The sequence below is a fragment of the Triticum aestivum genome, chromosome 2D (genome assembly GCF_018294505.1).
Source record: "Triticum aestivum cultivar Chinese Spring chromosome 2D, IWGSC CS RefSeq v2.1, whole genome shotgun sequence".
NCBI lineage: Eukaryota > Viridiplantae > Streptophyta > Magnoliopsida > Poales > Poaceae > Triticum > Triticum aestivum.
The window spans coordinates 587631980-587654172 of NC_057799.1; the positions used below are offsets into that span (position 1 = coordinate 587631980).

Genomic DNA, 22193 nt, shown 5'->3' on the forward strand with positions numbered 1-22193 from the left:
TCATCATAATGTGCTCAATGTGACTAAGGCGTTAGTCACGGGATCATGCATTGCGGTACGAGTAAAGAGACTTGCCGGTAACGAGATTGAACAAGGTATTGGGATACCGACGATCGAATCTCGGGCAAGTAACATACCGATTGACAAAGGGAATTGTATACGGGATTGATTGAATCCTCGACATCGTGGTTCATCCGATGAGATCATCTTGGAACATGTGGGAGCCAACATGGGTATCTAGATCCCGCTGTTGGTTATTGACCGGAGAGGCGTCTCGGTCATGTCTGCATGTCTCCCGAACCCGTAGGGTCTACACACTTAAGGTTCGGTGACGCTAGGGTTGTAGAGATATGTGTATGCGGAAACCCGAAAGTTTTTAGGAGTCCCGGATGAGATCCCGGACGTCACGAGGAGTTCCGGAATGGTCCGGAGGTGAAGAATTATATATAGGAAGTCAAGTTTCGGCCACCGGGAAAGTTTCGGGGGTTACCGGTATTGTACCGGGACCACCGGAAGGGTCCCGGGGGTCCACCGGGTGGGGCCACCTATCCCGGAGGGCCCCGTGGGCTGAAGTGGGAAGGGAACCAGCCCCTAGTGGGCTGGGCGCCCCCCATGGGCCTCCCCCCTGCGCCTAGGGTTGGAAACCCTAGGGTGGGTGGGCGCCCCACTTGCCTTGGGGGGCAAGCCACCCCCCTTGGCCGCCGCCCCCCCCCCTCCAGATGGATCTTGGCCGGCGGCCCCCCTCCCAGGGGGCATATATAAAGGGGGGGAGGGAGGGCAGCAACATTACAGCCTTGGGCGCCTCCCTCCTCCCCTGCTACACCTCTCCCTCTCGCAAAAGCTCGGCGAAGCCCTGTCGAGACCCGCTACATCCACCACCACGCCGTCGTGCTGCTGGATCTCCATCAACCTCGCCTTCCCCTTGCTGGATCAAGAAGGAGGAGACGTCGCTGCACCGTACGTGTGTTGAACGCGGAGGTGCCGTCCGTTCGGCACTCGGTCATCGGTGATTTGAATCACGGCGAGTACGACTCCGTCATCCACGTTCATTGGAACGCTTCCGCTCGCGATCTACAAGGGTATGTAGATGCACCCCTTTCCCCTCGTTGCTAGTACACTCCATAGATGCATCTTGGTGAGCGTAGGAAAATTTTAAAATTATGCTACGATTCCCAACAGATAGACCCGGGGCCCATAGGTTTCACTAGTGGCTTCTCTCAAGAGCATTAGTATTTTACGGTGGGTGAACAAATTACTATTGAGCAATTGACAGAATTGAGCATAGTTATGAGAATATCTAGGTATGATCATGTATATAGGCATCACGTCCAGGACAAGTAGACCGACTCCTGCCTGCATCTACTACTATTACTCCACACATCGACCGCTATCCAGCATGCATCTAGAGTATTAAGTTCATAAGAACAGAGTAACGCCTTAAGCAAGATGACATGATGTAGAGGGATAAATTCATGCAATATGATAAAAACCCCATCTTGTTATCCTCGATGGCAACAATACAGTACGTGCCTTGCTGCCCCTACTGTCACTGGGAAAGGACACCGCAAGATTGAACCCAAAGCTAAGCACTTCTCCCATTGCAAGAAAGATCAATCTAGTAGGCCAAACCAAACTACTAATTCAAAGAGACTTGCAAAGATAACCAATTATACATAAAAGAATTCAGAGAAGATTCAAATATTGTTCATAGATAAACTTGATCATAAACTCACAATTCATCGGTCTCAACAAACACACTGCAAAAGAAGATTACATCGAATAGATCTCCACGAGAGAGGGGGAGAACATTGTATTGAGATCCAAAAAGAGAGAGAAAGCCATCTAGCTAATAACTATGGACCCGAAGGTCTGAGGTAAACTACTCACACTTCATCGGAGGGGCTATGGTGTTGATGTAGAAGCCCTCGGTGATCGATGCCCCTTCCGGCGGAGCTCCAGAACAGGCCCCAAGATGGGATCTCGTGGGTACAGAAGGTTTTGGCGGTGGAATTAGGGTTTTGGCTCCTCCCCTGATCATTTGGGGGTACGTAGGTATATATTAGAGGAAGAAGTACGTCGGTGGAGCAACAGGGGGCCCACGAGGGTGGAGGGCGCGCCTGGGGGGGGGTAGGCGCGCCCCCCTACCTCATGGCTTCCCTGTTGGTTGCTTGACGTAGGGTCCAAGTCTCCTGGATCTTGTTCGTTCCAAAAATCACGTTCCCGAAGGTTTCATTCCGTTTGAACTCTGTTTGATATTCTTTTTCTGCGAAACTCTGAAATAGGCAAAAAACAGCAATTCTGGGCTGGGCCTCCGGTTAATAGGTTAGTCCCAAAAATAATATAAAAGTGAATAATAAAGCCCAATAATGTCCAAAACAGAAGATAATATAGCATGGAGCAATCAAAAATTATAGATACGTTGGAGACGTATCACACGTCATGCCAGGCCTTCGGCCCTGGCTGTCGCCGTTGACCACATCGTACTGGCAACTCCACCATCTTCCTTCACCATCCCACTGATGGATTGGTTGCTTGCAGGTCCGTCTATGATATTTCTGGGAGAAGAGGTGAACTTCCCTTGCAACCTCGCCCTGCTACCTCTGCCCCCGTACTGCCTACAACACTGTTTTGGATCGTCCTAGCGCGTACGGGTGCACCACCACGGCTACCATCACCAACGCCATCGGACGAACTGCTAGAGCACCTCTTCCTTCCTGGATGCGGCCCCATCCCGGATTTCCATCCCCGATAGAGGTAGCAGCGGGAACTAGCGGGTACACCTTCATCCCCGGCCTGAACATGGCCATTAAGGTTGAAGACAAGGGCTCGTCGCCGACTCCGCACCTCCTCCACCATCGGCAACACCTCTACCTCCCACGCCACCATCGGAAGCTTGCCGGATCCCGCGCTCCTTCACCGCGGCCATGGAGGAGCACCACGCAACCCTCCAGGGTGCATAGTGTAATAGCCTGGCTTAATAGGGATGATAGACTACTCATATCAATAAGGAATTCCTTCTTTTCCGGGAGCCCATTAGGACAGAACTCCAAAGTTAAGCATGCTCAGCTTGGAGTAGTTTCAGGATGGGTGACCAACCGGGAAGTTGCTCCCGGATGCGCACGAGTGAGGACAAAGTGCGCAGAAAAGACTAGTATTGATCTGTGGGGCCAGTCTAGATCCCGCCAGGAGTAACGACCACTGGCGGGTGTGTCTGGGGCATTACAAGTTGGTATCAGAGCCGACCCTCGCAGTTACACGGATGTTTGCGGACATGTGTGCGGTCATGTTGTGCATGATGCTTGTGACCCGTCGTGGCACACGACAGGAACATGTGCCGGACTGGAAGCACAGACGTATGTGCCAAGAGGGAACGTTCTTGTGGCCCGACGAGGACGTCGGTTCCTCTGAGTGGGGGTGTATGCGATAGCCTAGCTTAATAGGGATGATAGACTACTCATATCAATAAGGAATTCCTTCTTTTTCGGAAGCCCATTCGGACAAAACTCCAAAGTTAAGCGTGCTCCGCTTGGAGTAGTTTCGGGATGGGTGACCGACCGGGAAGTTGCTCCCAGGTGCGCACGAGTGAGGACAAAGTGCGCAGAAAAGACTAGTATTGATCTATGGGGCCAGTCTAGATCCCGCCAGGAGTAACGACCACCGGCGGGTGTGTCTGGGGCATTACACGAGCGGGAAAAACAAAGACAACTGAAACGGGGAACCGACAAATAACTAGAAGAGAAAAGCATCGGTTGAACTATTGAGGAAATAATGCAAAGGCTTCGCACGAGTAGAATGGATACTCGATTACGGACTCCGACTCCGAGAAGAAAGGGGGTGGGTGGGTGGTAAAAAGAAAGACGACTTCATACGGGGGAACAACGTCGTTGATAAAGAACTGATGATTGATCTCGCAAAAGACAAAGAGGGTCGAGTCAACTTGACGAGAAAAGCACCGGATGAAAAGAGCTGACATCGCAATGAACGAAACTAACTGCGTGATCCTAAAAGAATTTAAAGGGGAAGAGTAGTAATTCAAAGCACCTATGTCAAGATTCCTTACCAGAGCGACGAAGGGGCTGAGGAGTAAAAAGAATTCCTACCCTCCGATATAACTAGACTTCGAAAACAGTTTTCTTCTAGACTCGACAACGGCCAACTATGAACAATCAAGGGGGCTTCTATGGCCGGTCGAGGCTCTGATACCAACTTATCATGCCCAATATGCGACTCTATCCTAAAGGAACTCGAAGGTCCCACCAAGGATAGAAGCGCATATTGGAGACGCTTTTGCAAGGTGGATATCATTACATCGTACCATTACATAATAATTGGGGATACATACAAAGGCACACAATGCCACAAACTGGGGACTTAGCAGATTTTTACCCTCGGGAAAACGGGATGAGGCCGAGCGGGACTGAGGGATCCAGGGGGAGAGCAGCATGTTTGGAAGGAGGGGCGGGTGGATCTCGTCCACCCGCCGGATCCGGGCCGCCGGCGAGGCGTCGAGGCGCCCGGCGATGGCGGGCGGCGGAGGAGGCCGAGGACGGCGAGGTCAGGGCGGTCCCGGCCGGATCCGGGTGGTGGCCGGCCGGCGACAAGGCGCCGCGGCGCGGGCACGGGGGAGCCGAGGCGGAGGCGGCACAGTGCGGCGGCGGCAGCGCGTGGGGTCCGAGCGCGGGGAGGCGAGCGCTGCGGGGCGGCGGCATGGCTGGCGGTCGGAGCGCAGCGCGCGGGCGGCGGGAGGCGGCAGGGCCGGCGAGCGGCGGGGCGGAGCGGGCCGGGCGGCGGAGCTCAAGTGGCGGCGGGCGCGGTCGGGCTCGCGCTGGCCCGCGATGGGCTCGGCGGGCCGCGGCCGCGGGGATGGCGGCGGGAGCGATGTGGCGGCTGCGGATTGGACGAGGGCGGCGGCGCGGACATGTCCGGTGGCGGCGGATGCGTCCGGCGGCGGGAGGAGGAGGAAAACTAGGGTTTCGCCTGAAATTTCCGGGGAGAGGGGGTTTATATTGATTCTGGGAGCTAGGAGAGGGCTATTGAGGTGCGGTTTTCTCCTACACGATCGTGATCCAACGACGGAGAGCATGGAGGGGGTTTAGATGGGCTAGTGGGCTGTTGTGGAGGGTGCTGGGCTGCAAGGAGAAAGGGGTCCGGCGATTAACGCGGTTAACCGTTGGGGCATCAAACGACCTCCAAATGGAACGAAATTTGGCAGGCGGTCTACCGGTGGTGTACCAAGACCACTCGAAAAATCTCGGCCCATTCCGAGAATGTTTTTCTCCTGCTCACGAAACAAGATCTAGGTGCGGCGGGTGCATGTGAGAGTGTCGGAATCCGAAATGGACAATGGAGAAAGCTGGGAGACCGGGCCGGATGCAAGTTTTGAAAAACATGAGGATGCAATGCACATGATGACATGGCAATATGCAACACGCAAGCAAATGACATGGCAATGACGGCGAATAACCGGAAGACACCTGGCGCAACAGACTCGGGGCGTCACACATGGTCACCGGATGCCCTCAGCCTCACCAGCACCCCCAGGGCGAGCAGAAGTGGAGGAGTCCATGCTGGGGCTCACTCTGCTGACGGTGTCCTGAGCTAGGGGGTCCAAACCATGTCAGCCCCATCATAGTGGGCTGCGTCGAGGACCCCTGGATCATTAACAAATGGGCCAAGACTTCCATATGCCTCAACATACTCAAGATAAGGTTCCTCCGAAGAGTTAGACGCATACTCCAAGACACATTTGAATCTTCAACGTGTTTATCCCTAGATGTAATCGACCTACATGTAACCCTACGTACCCCCGGTGTCTATATAAGCCGGGGGATTTAGAGCATTGGGTAGAGAATTAGACATTCACGTGCGATCTCGAGGTAGATCGTCTTGTACTTTGTACTCCAACACAATCAATACATCAAAAGCAGGATGTAGGATTTTACCTCTTCAAGAGGGCCCGAATCTAGGTAAACATCATGTCCCTTGTCCATCCTGTTACCATCTAGCTAAGATCACCAACTCGGGACCCCCTACCCAAGATCTGTCGGATTTTACCCCGACATTGGTGGCCCATGCAGGTCCCGCTGTGTGCTCAAGACAACTCGATGGATCGAGTTTAGATCAACAACAACATTGGCTGTGGGAAGACCTTCTTCCCTAGACAGCTTATGGTCTTCGGCAGCGTCATGCTCTTCGACTGGCCACTTCGGCCAGATCGAAAACCTCGCTCCAGGCTAGACCATCAGGTTTGGCAATATGGAGTACACCACGGATGCCCTCGGCGAGCTAGCGTTCTTGGGCTGGGTGTCTGACCAGTCCGACGACCCCGCCGATGCCGACGAGCCAGCCCTAGATTCAATCTTGGACCAAGACCTCGGCAGATCTCACATCAGATCGAGCTTCAAGCATGGAGCCGAACGCCCTCTCCTCGGATCAAGCGTCAAGTTTAGCTGATCAAACTCGCAAGCCCGCATCAGAAGAGATCTCGGGAGAGGTATGGCTGAACCGAACCTCGTGTCAAGATATGGGCGAGGCAGACAAAGCGCTTTTGAACAAGATGTTAGATTGGATTCACAGCCCTGCGATCCTGAACGGTCGGACTTCGGTCTACGACCAGATCTGGAACAAATCTGGAGAGGCAAGAATTTTCATCCCACCCTCCACCCACCTAGTTTATGTAGTACCATGGCATGGCGAAATTTAGATGTTGTCCAAACATGGACTCTCTTATGCCGTGCAATCATCACATCCAATCCGAGATACGAATACCTAACCTTCTTGTTCAGTTGCTGGAGTACCATGCAAATGAAGAGGTTCCACCAAGAGTAACCAAAACAAAGAAGAACTGAGGTGTATTGAATCTAAAGCGGAGTTACTATCTGAAATAAGATGAGGAAAGGCTAGTGTTTAGTTTGCTGAGCGCCTCTAATGGACGAGGAAGACCACAGTCGCGTCACCAAGATGTGGAGCAGGGGGCGTGTGCGCTGCTGCGGCGTTGATCCACCGTCACCGGATAAAGGTAGGATGTGACGTTGCCATCGCCGCCGCTAGAGCGACGGCTTATGCATACGGGCTGGATGGGTACCAATCGAAGGTTAGCGGATTTTTTACGGACCCGTAACCGGAATCAAGGAGCGGCCACATTTTTTCTACCAGAGTAGCTGCCGCTAGGACACTATGGCAAAGTTGATCGCACGGCCAGAAACGATTCAATCAGTGTAGCTTTACTGTCCTAAAAATGAGGCCTTTAAGTTGCAAATTATATTCGCCGCTTTCAATTTAGATATCATGATTCATACGAATATAAATAAAAATGATAAGAAAAATCTTGGTGGGATGGCTTGGCTGTCACTCGATCGAACAATAGTCACTCGTTGGAAAACTTGTATAAAAGTCCTGATAGAAAAACCTAGCATAAGAAAAATGGTCTTGCTATGTGTCGGCCGGTGGATCTTTTAAATAGATCCGCTGGCCTACGAGCCGTCCTATCTGACGTTGTCTCCGGGTCAATGTTGGTTGTCACTTTTGGAACAGAAGTCGTGTTGCAAGAACCCTTTTGCAACACATGTCTTATTGCAGAAATATTTGTAAGAAATGTTGTGTTGCATATTTTCTTTTACAACGAAGGTGTTGTTGCAGAATCTTTTTAAGATTTCTTTTGAAACAAATCTTTTGTTGCAATTTTTTCTTGCAACTGATTTCTAGTTGCAGAAAATTACCGTGTTGCATTGCTTGCGGTCATGGCCTCGAGCAGAAGCTTGGTCTTGTTGGGGAATGGAGGAGGGGTGTTGCGTATGCGATGATGGTGGTGATGGAGGCGATGCAGCATGGGGCCGGAACGACATAGATCGGCAAAGGCTGCCGGAGTGGCATAGATTGGCAAAGGCGGCCGGAGCAGAACTCCGGCGTGCGCGGTCGAGCGGCCATGGCAACTGGCCGCGAGCGGACACAGGGAGAGGCGATCTCATCGGCGTGCTTGTCGGCGGCCTTGTCCGTGTGCTCCCGGCAGCGAGCAGCGGCGGCAGCGGTCGGAGCAGCGCATAGAGGCATCGGCTTGACGGGGACCTCGGAAGAGCACGAGATCCAGATCTAGATCCCGCAATACATCATTTGTTGCGGTGGGGAATTGCATCAACGGCTCAGTTACGAAAACTAGTCTAGGTAATACTTTGCTCTCAAGCCATTTGATTAAAATCGATCCGGCGGACGCGGGCGTTGTTATCGGTTGGGTGATTTGAATCATTTTTCATTAAAAAAACGCTCGCCAATTGCTCACACTGGACAGAGACCTACGGATCAACCACCAGCTACGTCATCACTTTCTAACCATGCATGTAATGCATGTCATTTTCAACTACTTAAAAAAAACTTCTGTATTACACTGCTTATCTCGGTTGTTAAGGCAGGATCCTCTTTCCCCAATAGGATATCTTATTTTTGCAGCTCATTGTAGTGTGCCAACAACCACCCCACAGGAACTACATCACAACCTCTGTTCTTGAAGCGAGGTGAACAAGCGAATCATCCTTCCCTTTTCCAGGAGAGGTACCGATCGAGTAGCGGCCGGCCATGTCGGCGAGCGAGGGGAAGAAGACGGCGTGCGTCACCGGAGGGAGCGGTTACATCGCTTCAGCGCTCATCAAGCTGCTGCTCGAGAAAGGCTACGCTGTCAAGACGACCGTCAGAGACCCTGGTTCATTTCTTGCTTCTTGGCTCCTAGTTCTGTCTTGTACGTATTATGTACATACTTCAGCAACTTTTTCTTCCGTGTTTGAGGTAACATAATAGGTTCTAAACTTTCCTTTCCGGAGTTTGAAGCGAAACCTTAGTAGGCTCTTCAGAGTTCAGAATCGACTGGATAAAGTCAGCAGCAAAGCCTTTTTAGCCAAATCATCATGCTGAGATTGATGGAAACTGTTTTGGTCTCTGAAGATTTTGTAAGCTGTATGCAGATGACACGGAGAAGAATTCCCACCTCAAGGACTTGCAAGCGCTTGGCCCCTTGGAGGTCATCCGTGCCTGGCTGGACGAAGAAGGCAGCTTCGACGATGCAGTTTCCGGCTGCGACTACGCCTTCCTTGTCGCCGCTCCGATGAACTTCGGCTCAGCAGATCCTGAGGTAAAGAGCCATCTCCACCAAGCTTCCTTTTCATTTGCACCACTGTTGGGAGGTGTGGTTGTTGGGATGTGGGACACCATTTAAGTTGTCAGCCATCACTCATTGTCTGACGACTTATCCTCATCCCACTGTTGGAGTATAAAATTTAGTCACTTATTTTGGGACGGAGGGAGTATTTGGCAACTCAGTCATGTTAGTTTATTTCCGCCTATGGATAACTTACCGTGCTTCCTGTTCGATGGCATGCAGAGAGATATGATCGAGCCGGCCGTCCAAGGAACACTCAACGTGATGAGGTCGTGCGTGCGAGCGGGGACGGTGAAGCGGGTGATCCTGACGTCATCGGACGCCAGCGTGTCCAGGAGGCCGCTGCAGGGCGACCGCCACGTGCTGGACGAGAGCTCCTGGTCCGACGTCGAGTACCTCAGAGCCAACAAACCACCAACTTGGGTACATAAATCTATCTGCTCAACCTCTCTCGACTGGACGTTTACATTCGATAGAAGATATTGGTTACGTGTGATTTGCATCGTAGGAATACGTGGTGTCCAAGGTGCTTCTGGAGAAGGCGGCGACCAAATTCGCGGAGGAGAACGGCATCAGCCTCGTCACCGTGCTGCCCGTGTTCACCTTGGGCACGGCGCCGGTCTCCAAGGCCAGAACCAGCGCCCCCCCTTACCCTCTCCCTATTAACTGGTGAGAGGCGTCCCTGCCATATCATTTCTCTGTTTTTACAGCATGATCAGTGCTTGCTAGCTGAGTGTTAATTTGATCGGTGACATTTTTCAGGCGATGAGACACAGCTGGACATCCTGATAGGCGTGCTGTCGGTCACCACCTCCGTGTCAATATGCCACGTGGATGACCTCTGTCGCGCCCAGGTGTTCGTAGCCGAGAATGAGTCCTCGACGGGCAGGTACATCTGTGAAGCCACGACACCACCCTCGTGCAGCTTGCCTCTCTCCTGGCCGAAAAGTACCCACAATACAATGTGAAACTTGAACGGTATGCGAACAGTCTGTCTCAACAGTTGACACGCACACATCTACAGTACATTTTTAATACGTGTTTAACAATATCCAAATATATACTTATGTAGCTTTGCTGGGTTCCAAGAGAAGCCAAGAGTGTGTTTATCGTCTCAGAAGCTCATCGGGGAAGGGTTCGAGTTCAAGCACGATGATTTAAGTGAGATCTTTGACGACCTCGTTGAATACGGCAGGACCACAGGGATCCTTCCCTACTGATATGTTTGTTATCTGCGGACGGATATGTAACCAGAAGAAAATAACGTGTCTGAGCAAAAAAAAAAAACATGCCTGTATTTTCTTTGAGGGGTAATCCATGCTTGTATTTTGGTGCGTGAAGATGTTTAGTTCTTTGCCTGTGCGGCAAAAATAAATAAATATTATTTTGCTTTTTTAGGTATACAGTATTATTTTGCTAAATGTATGCCGTGCTATCACCTCAAAAAAGGCTTTCGCCCTCCTTTATAAATAAAACTAACATCGTGTCCATACAGAAGTTTCATGAGCGCTATATCTCGCATTATGCGAGATCGATGATTCCTCTGACGTCGAACTTTTCATCTCTCAGGTAGTTACCGGCCTGGCCCATTATCGCTCTTAAAATAAGTAAATCACAGGATAAAAAGAGAGAGCGTGGGATAAGCCATCGCTCATTTCATGTTTCATCTTAAGGGCGCGAACTACTTAAAGTAAATAAAACCGGATTTCAACTAGCTTTTCTGGTTTCATGTTTCTTCTAGTTTTCACCGGGTTTTTTCTTTCTTTCTCCGTTTCGCTGGTATTTTTCTTTTCATTCTTTCTTGGTTTTCACTTATTTTCTACAATTTTATTTTTCATTTTCTTCTCTATTTCTTCATACTTTTTCATTCATTTCCTCGGTTTTATTTTTCATTTTCTTTCATCTTTTGGTTTATTTTGTTTCTTGTTTGGTTTTTACTTTTTTGTTATATTTTTTATTTTGTTTTTCATTTATACATTTTTTGTATATGCCAACAACAATTTTTAATATATGTTTAACATTTTTTAAATACAAATTAAAAAAATATAATATATGGTCAACATTTTTATACATATTTTAAACATTTTTTAAATACTTGATTAACATTTTCTAAATTCAATACTAAATTTTTTTGAAGACATGACCAACATTTTTTCTATACACATCTAGCATTTTTTTTCAAATGCTTGATCAACATTTTACAAATAATTTTTTAACATTTTTTTACGAATGCTTGATTAATGTTTTTATATACATGATAAAAAAATCATAATTTTTTATTACATGGTCCACATTTTTTCTATAAATATTTAACATTTTTCCAATACATATTCAACATTTTTTCAAATGCTTGATTAACATATTTATATACATGATCAAAAAAATTCATCATTTTTTTAGTACATGGTCAACATTTTTTCTTTAGACATTTAACATTTTTTAAATGCTTGATCACCATTTTTCGAATACTTATTCAACATTTTTTCAAATGCTTTATTAACATGTTATATACATGATCGAAAACAATTCACATTTAATACATGGTCAACATTTTTCTTATACACATTTAACATTTTTCAAATACTTGTTCAAAAAATTCAAATGCATGACTAACATTTTTTAATACATGATCAAAGTTTTATACACGGTTTTTGTAAAAATTTCATATAATTGATAAAAAAATTCTATATATATTTGACATTTTTCAAATACTTGCTCAACATTTCCTAAATGCTTTAGAATATTTGAAAGTATAAACAAAAATGAAAAAAAATAAAGCAAAACAACGAAACAGAAAATGTAAAAATACAGAAAAAAAGGAGGATGCTGCCTCCCGCGCTATTAATACATTCCCCTTCTCAAAAAAATAATATCAGTTTAATGTGCATGCTTCCACATCATCTAAATTGTTGCAGCCATTAGATTTACTAACCTTATCCATTGACATCCGTCCGATATATGCATGAGAATCCTCTATCACGCGGCATGCATTAGCACATTTTCAGTGGCTTTAGACTACACTGGATTTCATTGAGACCTGCACATGCCATGTTGAGATTTTTTGCTTATGAAGAATTCTGTTCACATAGTTTATATCGTAAGAACTGAACTAGTATTCTACACAATATTCAGAAACTATATATCTAATTCCATGGCAACCGGGTAGGCATTGTCTAGTTCGTACAGAAGTAAAAAAAACTAGGATAAGAAAAACGCTGGCCAATTGCTCACGGTTGAGGCTCGTGGGTTGTATATTACAGTGCACAGAGAACTACTGATCAACCACCAGTCCATCAGCTACGTCATCATTTTCTGACAGGGAACTATGCATGTAATGCAGGTCATTTTCAACTACTTAAAAAAACCTTCTGCATTACTACTAGCCTGCTACTTGCCTCGGCTGTTAATGCAGCATCCTCTTTCCCACACAGGATATGATATGATATTTGGAGCTCATCATAGTGTGCCAACAACCACTCCAAAGGAACCACCTCACAACCTCTGTTCTTGAAGCGAGGGGACCAAGCGAATAAGCGAATAATCCTTCTCTTTTCCACGAGAGGTACGATCCAGTAGCGGCCGGCGATGTCGGCGGGTGAGGGGAAGAAGACGGCGTGCGTCACCGGAGGGAGCGGCTACATCGCCTCAGCGCTCATCAAGCTGCTGCTCGAGAAAGGCTATGCTGTCAAGACGACCGTCAGAGACCCCGGTTCGTTTCTTGTTTCTTCGCTTCTAGTTCTGTCTTGTACGTACGTACGTACTTCAGCAACTTTTCCTTCTGAGTTTGAGGTGAGATCATATAGGTTCTATACTTTCCTTTCCGGAGTTTGAGGTGAAATCATAGTAGGTTCTTCAGAGTTCAGAATCGACTGGATAAAGTCAGCAGCAAATTAAGCTTGTCTCAACCCCCAAAGTTACCTCCCCGAAGGTTCTGTAAGCTGTAGCTGTTTGCAGATGACACGGAGAAGAATTCCCACCTCAAGGACTTGCAAGCACTTGGCCCCTTGGAGATCATCCGTGCCCGACTGGATGAAGAAGGCAGCTTCGACGACGCAGTTTCCGGCAGCGACTATGCCTTCCTCGTCGCCGCTCCGATGAACATCGGCTCAGCAGATCCTGAGGTAAACAGCCATCTCCACCACCAAGCTTCGTTTTCATTTGCACGAGCACGATTGTTGGGAGGTGTAGTAGTTTTTCTTTTCTTTTGCGGGTAGGGAGGTGTGGTTGTTGGGATGTGGGACACCAATTAAGTTGTCAGCCATCACTCACTGTCTGAGGACTTATCCTCAGCCCACCATTGGCGTTTCAGTATTTGGCAACTCAATAATGTTAGTTTGATTCCACTTTTGGGATAACTTACCGTGCTTCGTGTTCGATGGCAGAGAGATATGATCGAGCCGGCCGTCCAAGGAACACTCAACGTGATGAGATCGTGCGTGCGAGCGGGGACGGTGAAGCGGGTGATCCTGACGTCGTCGGACGCCGGCGTGTCCAGGAGGCCGCTGCACGGCGGCGGCCACGTGCTGGACGAGGGCTCCTGGTCCGACGTCGAGTACCTCAAAGCCAACAAGCCACCAACTTGGGTATACATAAATCATTGAGCTCAGTCCCTCTCGCTTAGACATTTACATTCGATGGAAGCTTTTGTTTAAGTGTAATTTGCATCGTAGGAATACGCAGTGTCCAAGGTGCTTCTAGAGAAGGCGGCGAGCAAATTTGCGGTGGAGAACGGCATCAGCCTCGCCACCGTACTGCCAGTGTTCACCTTGGGCGCGGCGCCGGTCTCCAAGGCCAGGACCAGCGTCCCCGTTACCCTCTCCCTGTTGTCTGGTGAGAGCATTTCTCTGTTTTTTACAGCATGATGATCAGCGGTTGCTAGCTCAGTGTTAATTTTTCAAAAGCAAATTATGTTAATTTGACCTAGTCTTCATGTTTTGTGCATTTTTAGGCGATGAGACACAGCTGCACATTCTGATAGGCCTGCAGTCGGTCACCGACTCCGTGTCGATATGCCACGTGGACGACCTCTGTCGTGCCGAGGTGTTCATAGCCGAGAACGAGTCCTCGTCGGGCAGGTACATCTGCTGCAGCCACAACACCACCGTCGTGCAGCTTGCCCGTCTTCTGGCCGAGAAGTACCCACAATACAACATGAAACCCGAACGGTATGCGACCCGTCTATCTGAACCGCTCCAAACGCACTCATGTTTATTTGTAATGCGAGTTTAACAACATCCACGAATATGCTTTTGTAGCTTTGCTGGGTCCCAAGAGCAGCCGAGAGTGTGTCTATCGTCTCAAAAGCTCATCAGGGAAGGGTTTGAGTTCAAGCACAACGATCTAGGTGAGATCTTCGACGATCTCGTCAAGTATGGCAGGACCACAGGGATTCTTCCCTACTGATATGTATACATATCGGTTCGTCGATGGATATGTAATCGCAACAAAACAATATCCTCCCAAATAAGCAACAGCTAAGGTTTATTTATTGCTTCTTCCGGTATTTGTTGACATTTTCTATTTTCCCTATTTGTTGTTTTGTCCATTTTTGGGTCATTATATACCCTCTTCATTTTCTTCTTCTCACTTTTATATTATGCTTCTTTTTCTATGTTATTTTCTATGTGTGAAATTTATTTATCAACACGTACAAAACATTTTTTAAATATATAATGATTTTGGAATTAGGATGAACATTTTTTAATTTTTTCCTGTTAGTTCTTCTGTTATTTTCTGTGTTTTATACACAAATTTTTATAATATGTTTAACGTTTTTCACATATCCAATGAGAGTTTTCAGATATGCAATGGGCATTTTTTTATTATACAATATATCTTTTTTAAAATACATGATTAATAGTTTTGAAATAGGTGACAAACCCTTTTTAGAAGCAAACATTTTTAAATACTTAACCAATAATTTTCAAATACCAACGGACATATGTTTAAGACGTGATGAACATTTATTCCAAATAGGTGACGAATTATTTTTTATGTACCAGGGTGAACCTTTTTCATTTCCTTTAATATTAATTTATTCTTTTAAGAACCGGTTAGCATTATTACACGCTTTTTAATATGTGAAATAAAAATATTTTATTGAAATTGAATTTGTGAATGGGCTGTCCCGGGACGCAAATCCTGCGCAGTATAATAAAAGGTCTCTAGAATAAAGGCGCCCCTATATCTCGCCTTCAGCGAGTCCAGCTTCTGACTTGCCGAAGGGGAGCGAGATGGTCCGGCCCACGCGCGTGGCAGGCCGCAGCCTCTTTTTTATGTTTTCTTTTTTTCTTTTTTTGTACTTATGTTTATATATATATATATATATATATATATATATATATATATATATATATGACAAACAATTGTCTACAAAACACATTTAATATTTTGAACAAGTATTTAAAAAATACTGAATAAGTATTTGAAAAAATTTAAACAAGCATTCCGAAAAATGTTGAATGTGTGTAGAAAATTTGTTGATGATGTATGAAAAAAATGACAAACTTTTTTATCATGTATATAAAAATGTCAATTCAAAATTTTAAAACACAAATGTTGAACAAGTATTTGAAAATGTTAATCAAGAATTTGGGAAATGTTAAATGGGTATAGAGAAAATGTTGACCATGTATTTAAAAAGTGATGAATTTTTTTGATCATGAGCCCATAACTCCGCAACTATGCAGTCACCATGCGTTACAACCTCATGCGCAGACTGCGCCTCCACTATCCACGCACCACCGGCCCATCACCTGACTCGATAGCTCCAGGAACCCCAACACACGAGAGATCCCCATCATCGCCGTGACGGGAATTGCCATGTGTCACCGCCTTAAGATTCACGCGTGGAAATTAGACGCGTCAGAGAGCATTCCGTCAATAAACCTCTCCCAGTGAAAGTCAATTTTATAGCATTTCTACAAAATTATCACTCGTCACGTCCAAGAAAATAAAATTATAGGAACGCAGCTCAACCAGGGGCGGAGATAGGGAGGGGCAAGCAGGAGTCAGACCCCTGCCAATCGCTCGCCCCCCTCAACGATTCATAGCAGGTAGTGTATACTGTATATGCCTAATGCCCGCAATTAATTGAGTAACTATCCCATATGTTAACAATTAACTGAACTAACATCCAAGTAGAGAAGCCCATAATTGAAGGCGCGCTCCCTCCCCTCCCCTCTCCTCTGCCCCCCTTCCCTCCCTAGGGTTTCCGCCGCCACCCCCTCCCGCCGCTGTCGGATCCTAGCTGGGCAAAGCCCGTGCCGGGGGGGGGAGGGGGGGGGGTGATGACGGCGGCCGGGCGTCCCTCCGTCGCGGCTTGGAGGCGTGGCTTTGACGGTGGATCTTGAACGGACGCCTCGGGACGACGTGTGTGTGGCCATGGCGCCGATCATGCAGCGATGTGACCTCCTCTACCTTTGGTTGTTTTCATCGTTGGTCCAAAGGTATCTGGATGGTGGGTGCTCAAGTTGAGGAGGAGATGGTGGCCTAGCTGCTGAAGTGGGTGAGGATGCCACCATCGACGGCGGCACCCGTGGGTGTCATTTTCCTCGTTGGAGGTGATGGTGAGGGCATCCCTCGCTCCATTGTTTCCGGGGGAGACCTCAAATCTGGGGGAGGCCACCATTGACGGCGGCGCCCATGGGTGTCTAGCCCTCGTTCGAGCCGTTGAAGGGGCCTCTTGGAACGGATGATGGTGACGTCTTCGTCGTCACCCCCATGGGGGCATCATCTTTGGAGACATTCATCGGCTGGACGGACATGTGGACGGCTTGGTGGTAGGGCGTCGGTCTCCCCGTGATTGTCGTGTGGGGACCACAATGGGGCGGCATGGCATCTACCATCTACGAGGACGAGTCTCAGCGGCATGGTGTAGCGGGGTCTCGACGACGGACGCGGGATGATGAACGCGCGCAGGACGGTGGCGTCGTCCGGCGTCATGGTGGCGTTGTTGGCAGGCCTCGCAAGGTCATTATATTCATTTCTCCTGAAGATGGGTATGCGGAAGACGGCGGCGGCGAAGACTTCTGGAGCATGTATGCTGGTACGTGCTAAGGGTCAGCCGGACCGGTTGTGTCACTTGCTCGCTGCTGGGCGACTTGTCGAGGCCTTCGGTTTTTAGATGATCCACGTTGGTGTGATGTCAGGGTGTTGGCCTTGTTCATCGACTCCCCCCTTCATCAGTGTTGTAGGATTAGCGAGTTGTCGCTAGTTTTGGTGGCTTCGGCCTGATCTTTGTAATTGCTCTTGTAAGGTGTTGTGAATAATCTAATAAAAAGGATGTGTGCATCTTTTGGATGCAGAGGCCGGGGTGATCTTCCCCCATTTCGAAAACAAAAAGTAGAGAAGCCCATAACCCAATAACTCATGTACGGTTGGCTGTGGCCGAGTATTAGTATTTTGTATCCATTCTAAAAAAAAGTATTTTGTATCCCTACAAAAAAGAGTATTAGTATTTTGTCACAGGTCAGTGTCTAATCCATCAGATCGATCGATTGATATATAAACCAATGTACGTGCGTGTGCTGCACTTCTGCTAGGGCGTTCGCCGCCGCTGCCGCTGCTTTGCCAGTGTGTCCCGCTAGGGGCTAGGGCGTTTGCCATTGCCGTTGGCCTCTACTCGCCACGACAACAACAACGTTCATCTATCTACAGTCCACCGTCGACTCACGGGGACGGTTAGGCACAGGCGGATCAAATATGGGTAGATGCAGGGTGAGCAGGACAGATGCACAGATGCAGGTACACTACACACTACTACTCCAGCTTATAGCTATTAGTTCCTTTTATTATTATTCCCACCATTCTAAAATAATTATAGTTCTACGTTTGTCTTAAGTAAATTTTGAAAAATACTACTCCCTCCATCCCATAATATAAGAGCGTTTTTTACACTACAATATAAGAGCGTTTTTTACACTACACTAGTGTAAAAAACGCTCTTATATTATAGAACGGAGGGAGTATATGATAAGATCTACAAAATTAAATATGCATAGCGTGAATATTTTCTAAAGATTCTAATAAAACTAATTTCGTGTTTCAGATATTGGTTTATTTTTCTACAAACTTGAAGAAGTTTGAGTTAGGATGAACCTAAATCTACAATTACTTTGGAACAATGGGAGTAGATTTTCTTGTAAATTATGACAGGAAACAAAAACTAATGGGGTAAATATTTTTTTTCAATCCATTTGCTTTAACTTGAAGCTCCAACATTTTCCTGAGAATTATCATTTTTTTAGTTTGAAACCATAAATTTTTGCCTTATCATCCACGCTATCATGGGACTTAATATACCGTGATATTTCATCTTTCACGTCAAAAATAGGTTTTGCCCCCTCCTCCCCCCCCCCCCCCCCCCCCCCCCTCCTCCTCCTCCTCATGTTCAAGTCCTGGCTCCGCCCCTGAGCTCAACCATTCGAATCCCTCTGCAGCAGTTGCTCGCTGTTGGCCTCTATAGCAGGGTCAACAATTCTAAGTTCAAATGAACTTTAGTGAACTAAAAGATCTTATATTTCTCTACAGAGTGAGTACTATCGTGCAGTGCACATCCGTAGGTATACTCTGTAGATGCTATCAGTAAGTCTAGCATTTTTTACATAAACCATACCTACTGTTCATGCAAAAAAAAAAAACCTACTGCCACTTTGGCGTCAGCGATGATCGTGCAGGTCACTTTCAAGTTTCAACTGCTAGAAAAATCTTGGTCATTCACCACCAACCTGTGACTTGTATCCGATGTTACTTATCTGTATACAATATAAATGCAGGTTCTCTTCATAGCACAGAGAGGCAACATCAGGAATAGAGGAACGACCACACTACTTTGCTGCTTGAACTGAGGTGAGCGATCGAGTCGTCGTTCTGATTGCCGGGAGAGGTACTGATCGATATGTCTGCGGGGGAGGGAAGGAAGACGGCGTGCGTCACCGGAGGGAGCGGCTACATCGCTGCAGCACTGATCAAGCTGCTGCTCCAGAAAGGCTACGCTGTCAAGACGACAGTCCGAGACCCCGGTTGGCTTTTTGTTTCTTCGTTTATAGTTCTGTCTTTTATGTACTTCAGCAATCTTCCCTTCAAAATTAGACCCCGAAATCTTAGGTCCTTTGGACCTTGCCATGCCTTTTTTTTTGTGCCTTCTAATTTCTTTGCCATATTCAGACAGCTAAGTTCCAAATGAAGTGTTTTGCGTAGTACCGTATTACTTATGCTGAAATTGCTGGATATTGTTATTGATCCAAATTAATTCCCAAGACTCTCAAGATTCTGTATTTTATATGAAGAGGACATGGAAAAGAACTCCCACCTCAAGGATCTACAAGCGCTTGGCCCCTTGGAGATCATCGGTGCCCAACTGGACATAGAAGGTAGCTTCGACAAAGCGGTTTCTGGCTGCGACTACGCCTTCCTTGTCGCTGCTCCGATGAACCTCGAGGCAGCAGATCTTGAGGTAAACACCCATCTCCAGCAAGCTTCGTTTTCATTTGCATGATCGCTCTTCGGGCATCTGATGGTGTTATAGTGGTTGGGAGTAGGGACTTGGACACAATTTTGTGTTGACAGCTATCACGTGCTCTCTAATAATATTCTCACTTTCTCAGCCATAGAAGAAGACTTGGGGTCCTGCGAAACAATTATGCCAGTTTATATCATCTTCAGGGATAATTAACTTATTGTTCTTTGTGTTTGGCGGCAGAAGGATGTGATCGAAGCAGCTGTCCAAGGAACTCTCAACGTAATGAGATCGTGCGTGAGAGCCGGAACGGTGAAACGGGTTATCCTGACTTCATCGGACGCCGCGGTGTCCAGGAGGCCATTGCACGGTGACGGACACGTGCTGGACGAGGGCTCCTGGTCCGACATTGAGTACCTCAGAGCAGACAAGCCACCAATTTGGGTACATACCCGATAAATCCCGAACGTTCTGATTTTAAGCATGTCACTCTAAACGTTTTTTCATGACCACTTTAGTTGACATGAGGTGGCAAGTTTAGTTGTTAAGACATGGCAACTTTGTCCCAGTTTGTTTTTTTTGCCAGAAAATTGCCATGTTTTTCCAACCTCGCGTCAACTACAGTTGCCATAACAAACGTTCGGTTGCCATGCCTAAAATCCAAATGTTCCAGATCTATCATTTCCGTAAATTTTTGTGTGCTCTCTTTCAGCATGGTGGTATTTCCATTCCCAATCTTACATTTTCTTTAAAAGTGGGTAGCAGTTTAAGATGATTCTTCCACCACCTTGAACCTTCAATTTTGCTCGAGGGGGGTGGATGTTGTGGTAGCTTTCCCAATTTAGGTTCAGACAGATTTTCTCTATTGAAGAATTTATATGTATTCTTCATGACTAGTGATTTGTTGTGTACTGACTGTCACATCTAGTATACCCAGACCTCCATGTTTCTTGGGTTTGCATGCTTTTTCCAAGGGAATGAGTGTAGGCCCTGCATGATCTCGCCCAGACATTTACCCGTCGATGGAAATATGCTGCATAACATATGTATAATTTTCGTCGCAGGCGTACGCGGTCTCCAAGGTGCTTGTGGAGAAGGCTGCGAGTGAATTCGCGAATGAGAACGACATCAGCCTCGTCACTGTGTTGCCCGTGTTCACCTTGGGCGCGGCGCCGGTCTCCAAGGCCAGAACCAGCGTCCCCATCACCCTATCCCTGTTGTCCGGTGAGAGAGGCGTCCATGCTATAGCATTTCTGGGTTGTTTTTTATGTTCGGTCGGTGCTTGCTAACCGAGAGATGTCGCAAGCAAGCTCTGATTTCAGTCTCATGTTCTTCTCACATGGTGTCTGGTTGACATGTGCATTTTTCAGGTGACGAGACATATCTGAACATGCTGATAGGCCTGCAGTTGGTCACCGACTCTATGTCCATATGCCATGTCGACGACCTATGTCGCGCCAAGGTGTTCGTCGCTGAGAATGAGTCCTCCTCGGGCAGGTACATTTGCTGTAGTCACAACACTACAGTCTTGCAGCTAGCCCGTTTCTTGGCCGAGAAGTACCCACAATACAACGTGCAACCAGAACGGTATGTGATTAGGCTGCTTGAACTACTCAACACAAGCACATTTTTTTATATATAGGTTTAACAACATTCAATATACTTGTGTAGCTTTGATGGGTCCCCGGAGAAGCCGAAAGTATGTCTGTCGTCTGAGAAGCTCATCGAGGAAGGGTTCGTGTTCAAGTACAATGACATGAATGAGATCTTCAATGACCTTGTCGAGTATGGCAGGGCCACGGGGATTCTTCCCTACTGATACGTACACTAGTTCTTATCAATATGTGATCAGAACAAAACAATGATGTCTCAAATAAGCAAAAGGTCCCGTGCTTGTATTTTGATAAAACTAGATGATACCCCACGCGTTGCAGCGGAGATTTGTTACAATATTTTTGATGATATTTAAATGAAATAAAAATAGATAAAATATATTGTATCTGACTATTATATTGTCAATATATACACATAATATAAGTAGTATTTCCATGCATGTTGAGAGAAACATAATTTGTGTGACTGATGAGGTGGCATCTGCGGTGAGTTGGATGTGTGCATGTTGAGAGAGAATATAAATAGCATTCAAATGATAGGATAGGATAAGATGTTATTACAACCCCCCCCCCCCCCCCCCCCCTTGTGTCAAAAAACATTTTAGATAGCACAAAATCTCGATCTTTGGGAGTTTTGTATCACCAAATCCCAACTTTTAAGATTAAGAGGTGTGGATTTCAACTCACCTAAATATAATGTTGTTGGTGGTGAGTAAGGGTACCCGCTTGGAGAGCTGGACTTTACAGGTGCGACTAGGTCATATCATTGGTTTGAGTGTCTAGGGGCTCCCAAGCCCTGCGCCCCACTGAACCCTAGTAGACACTCGTAAGGGACAAGAGCTAAGTTGCACTATCCCAAGGATCCTCTGACTACAGTTTCCCTACAACTACGGGATCGCCCAAACATGTTGTATTCGTCGAATATAATTACCTAACCGCCGGCCCCTGGCAGCACATATAAAGGCAAACAAGTTTC

General features: G+C 47.0%; 2 protein-coding genes and 1 pseudogene across 2 annotated transcripts; all 3 read left to right on the forward strand.

The window, feature by feature from the left end:
- The first annotated feature begins 8396 nt into the window (after window positions 1-8396).
- Window positions 8397-10542, forward strand: LOC123054729 (anthocyanidin reductase ((2S)-flavan-3-ol-forming)-like; annotated as a pseudogene).
- A 2005-nt stretch (window positions 10543-12547) lies between these two features.
- On the forward strand, window positions 12548-14633 carry LOC123054732 (anthocyanidin reductase ((2S)-flavan-3-ol-forming)). The gene is made up of 6 exons (XM_044478568.1): window positions 12548-12854; window positions 13100-13266; window positions 13528-13728; window positions 13816-13975; window positions 14094-14310; window positions 14401-14633. Exons 1-6 carry the CDS (start codon window positions 12731-12733, stop codon window positions 14546-14548), a joined length of 1017 nt encoding a protein of 338 aa, XP_044334503.1. The 5' UTR covers window positions 12548-12730; the 3' UTR covers window positions 14549-14633.
- Window positions 14634-16436: 1803 nt separating this feature from the next.
- Window positions 16437-21567, forward strand: LOC123054733 (anthocyanidin reductase ((2S)-flavan-3-ol-forming)). Its single transcript, XM_044478569.1, has 7 exons — window positions 16437-17890; window positions 18922-19167; window positions 19435-19601; window positions 19848-20048; window positions 20669-20828; window positions 20975-21191; window positions 21276-21567. The coding sequence occupies exons 2-7, from the start codon at window positions 19044-19046 to the stop codon at window positions 21421-21423; spliced, it is 1017 nt and encodes a 338-aa protein (XP_044334504.1). The 5' UTR covers window positions 16437-17890; window positions 18922-19043; the 3' UTR covers window positions 21424-21567.
- Window positions 21568-22193: the final 626 nt, after the last annotated feature.

What these genes read in the sequence shown, in the direction of transcription:
- LOC123054732 (XM_044478568.1), top strand. Translation starts at nt 12,731, where the DNA reads ATGTCGGCGGGTGAGGGGAAGAAGACGGCGTGCGTCACCGGAGGGAGC. An exon ending in TACCCTCTCCCTGTTGTCTG is followed by an intron (nt 13,976 to 14,093) that starts GTGAGAGCATTT and finishes GTGCATTTTTAG; the next exon opens with GCGATGAGACACAGCTGCAC. An exon ending in TACAACATGAAACCCGAACG is followed by an intron (nt 14,311 to 14,400) that starts GTATGCGACCCG and finishes ATGCTTTTGTAG; the next exon opens with CTTTGCTGGGTCCCAAGAGC.
- LOC123054733 (XM_044478569.1), top strand. Translation starts at nt 19,044, where the DNA reads ATGTCTGCGGGGGAGGGAAGGAAGACGGCGTGCGTCACCGGAGGGAGC. An exon ending in GACGACAGTCCGAGACCCCG is followed by an intron (nt 19,168 to 19,434) that starts GTTGGCTTTTTG and finishes TTTTATATGAAG; the next exon opens with AGGACATGGAAAAGAACTCC. An exon ending in TACAACGTGCAACCAGAACG is followed by an intron (nt 21,192 to 21,275) that starts GTATGTGATTAG and finishes ATACTTGTGTAG; the next exon opens with CTTTGATGGGTCCCCGGAGA.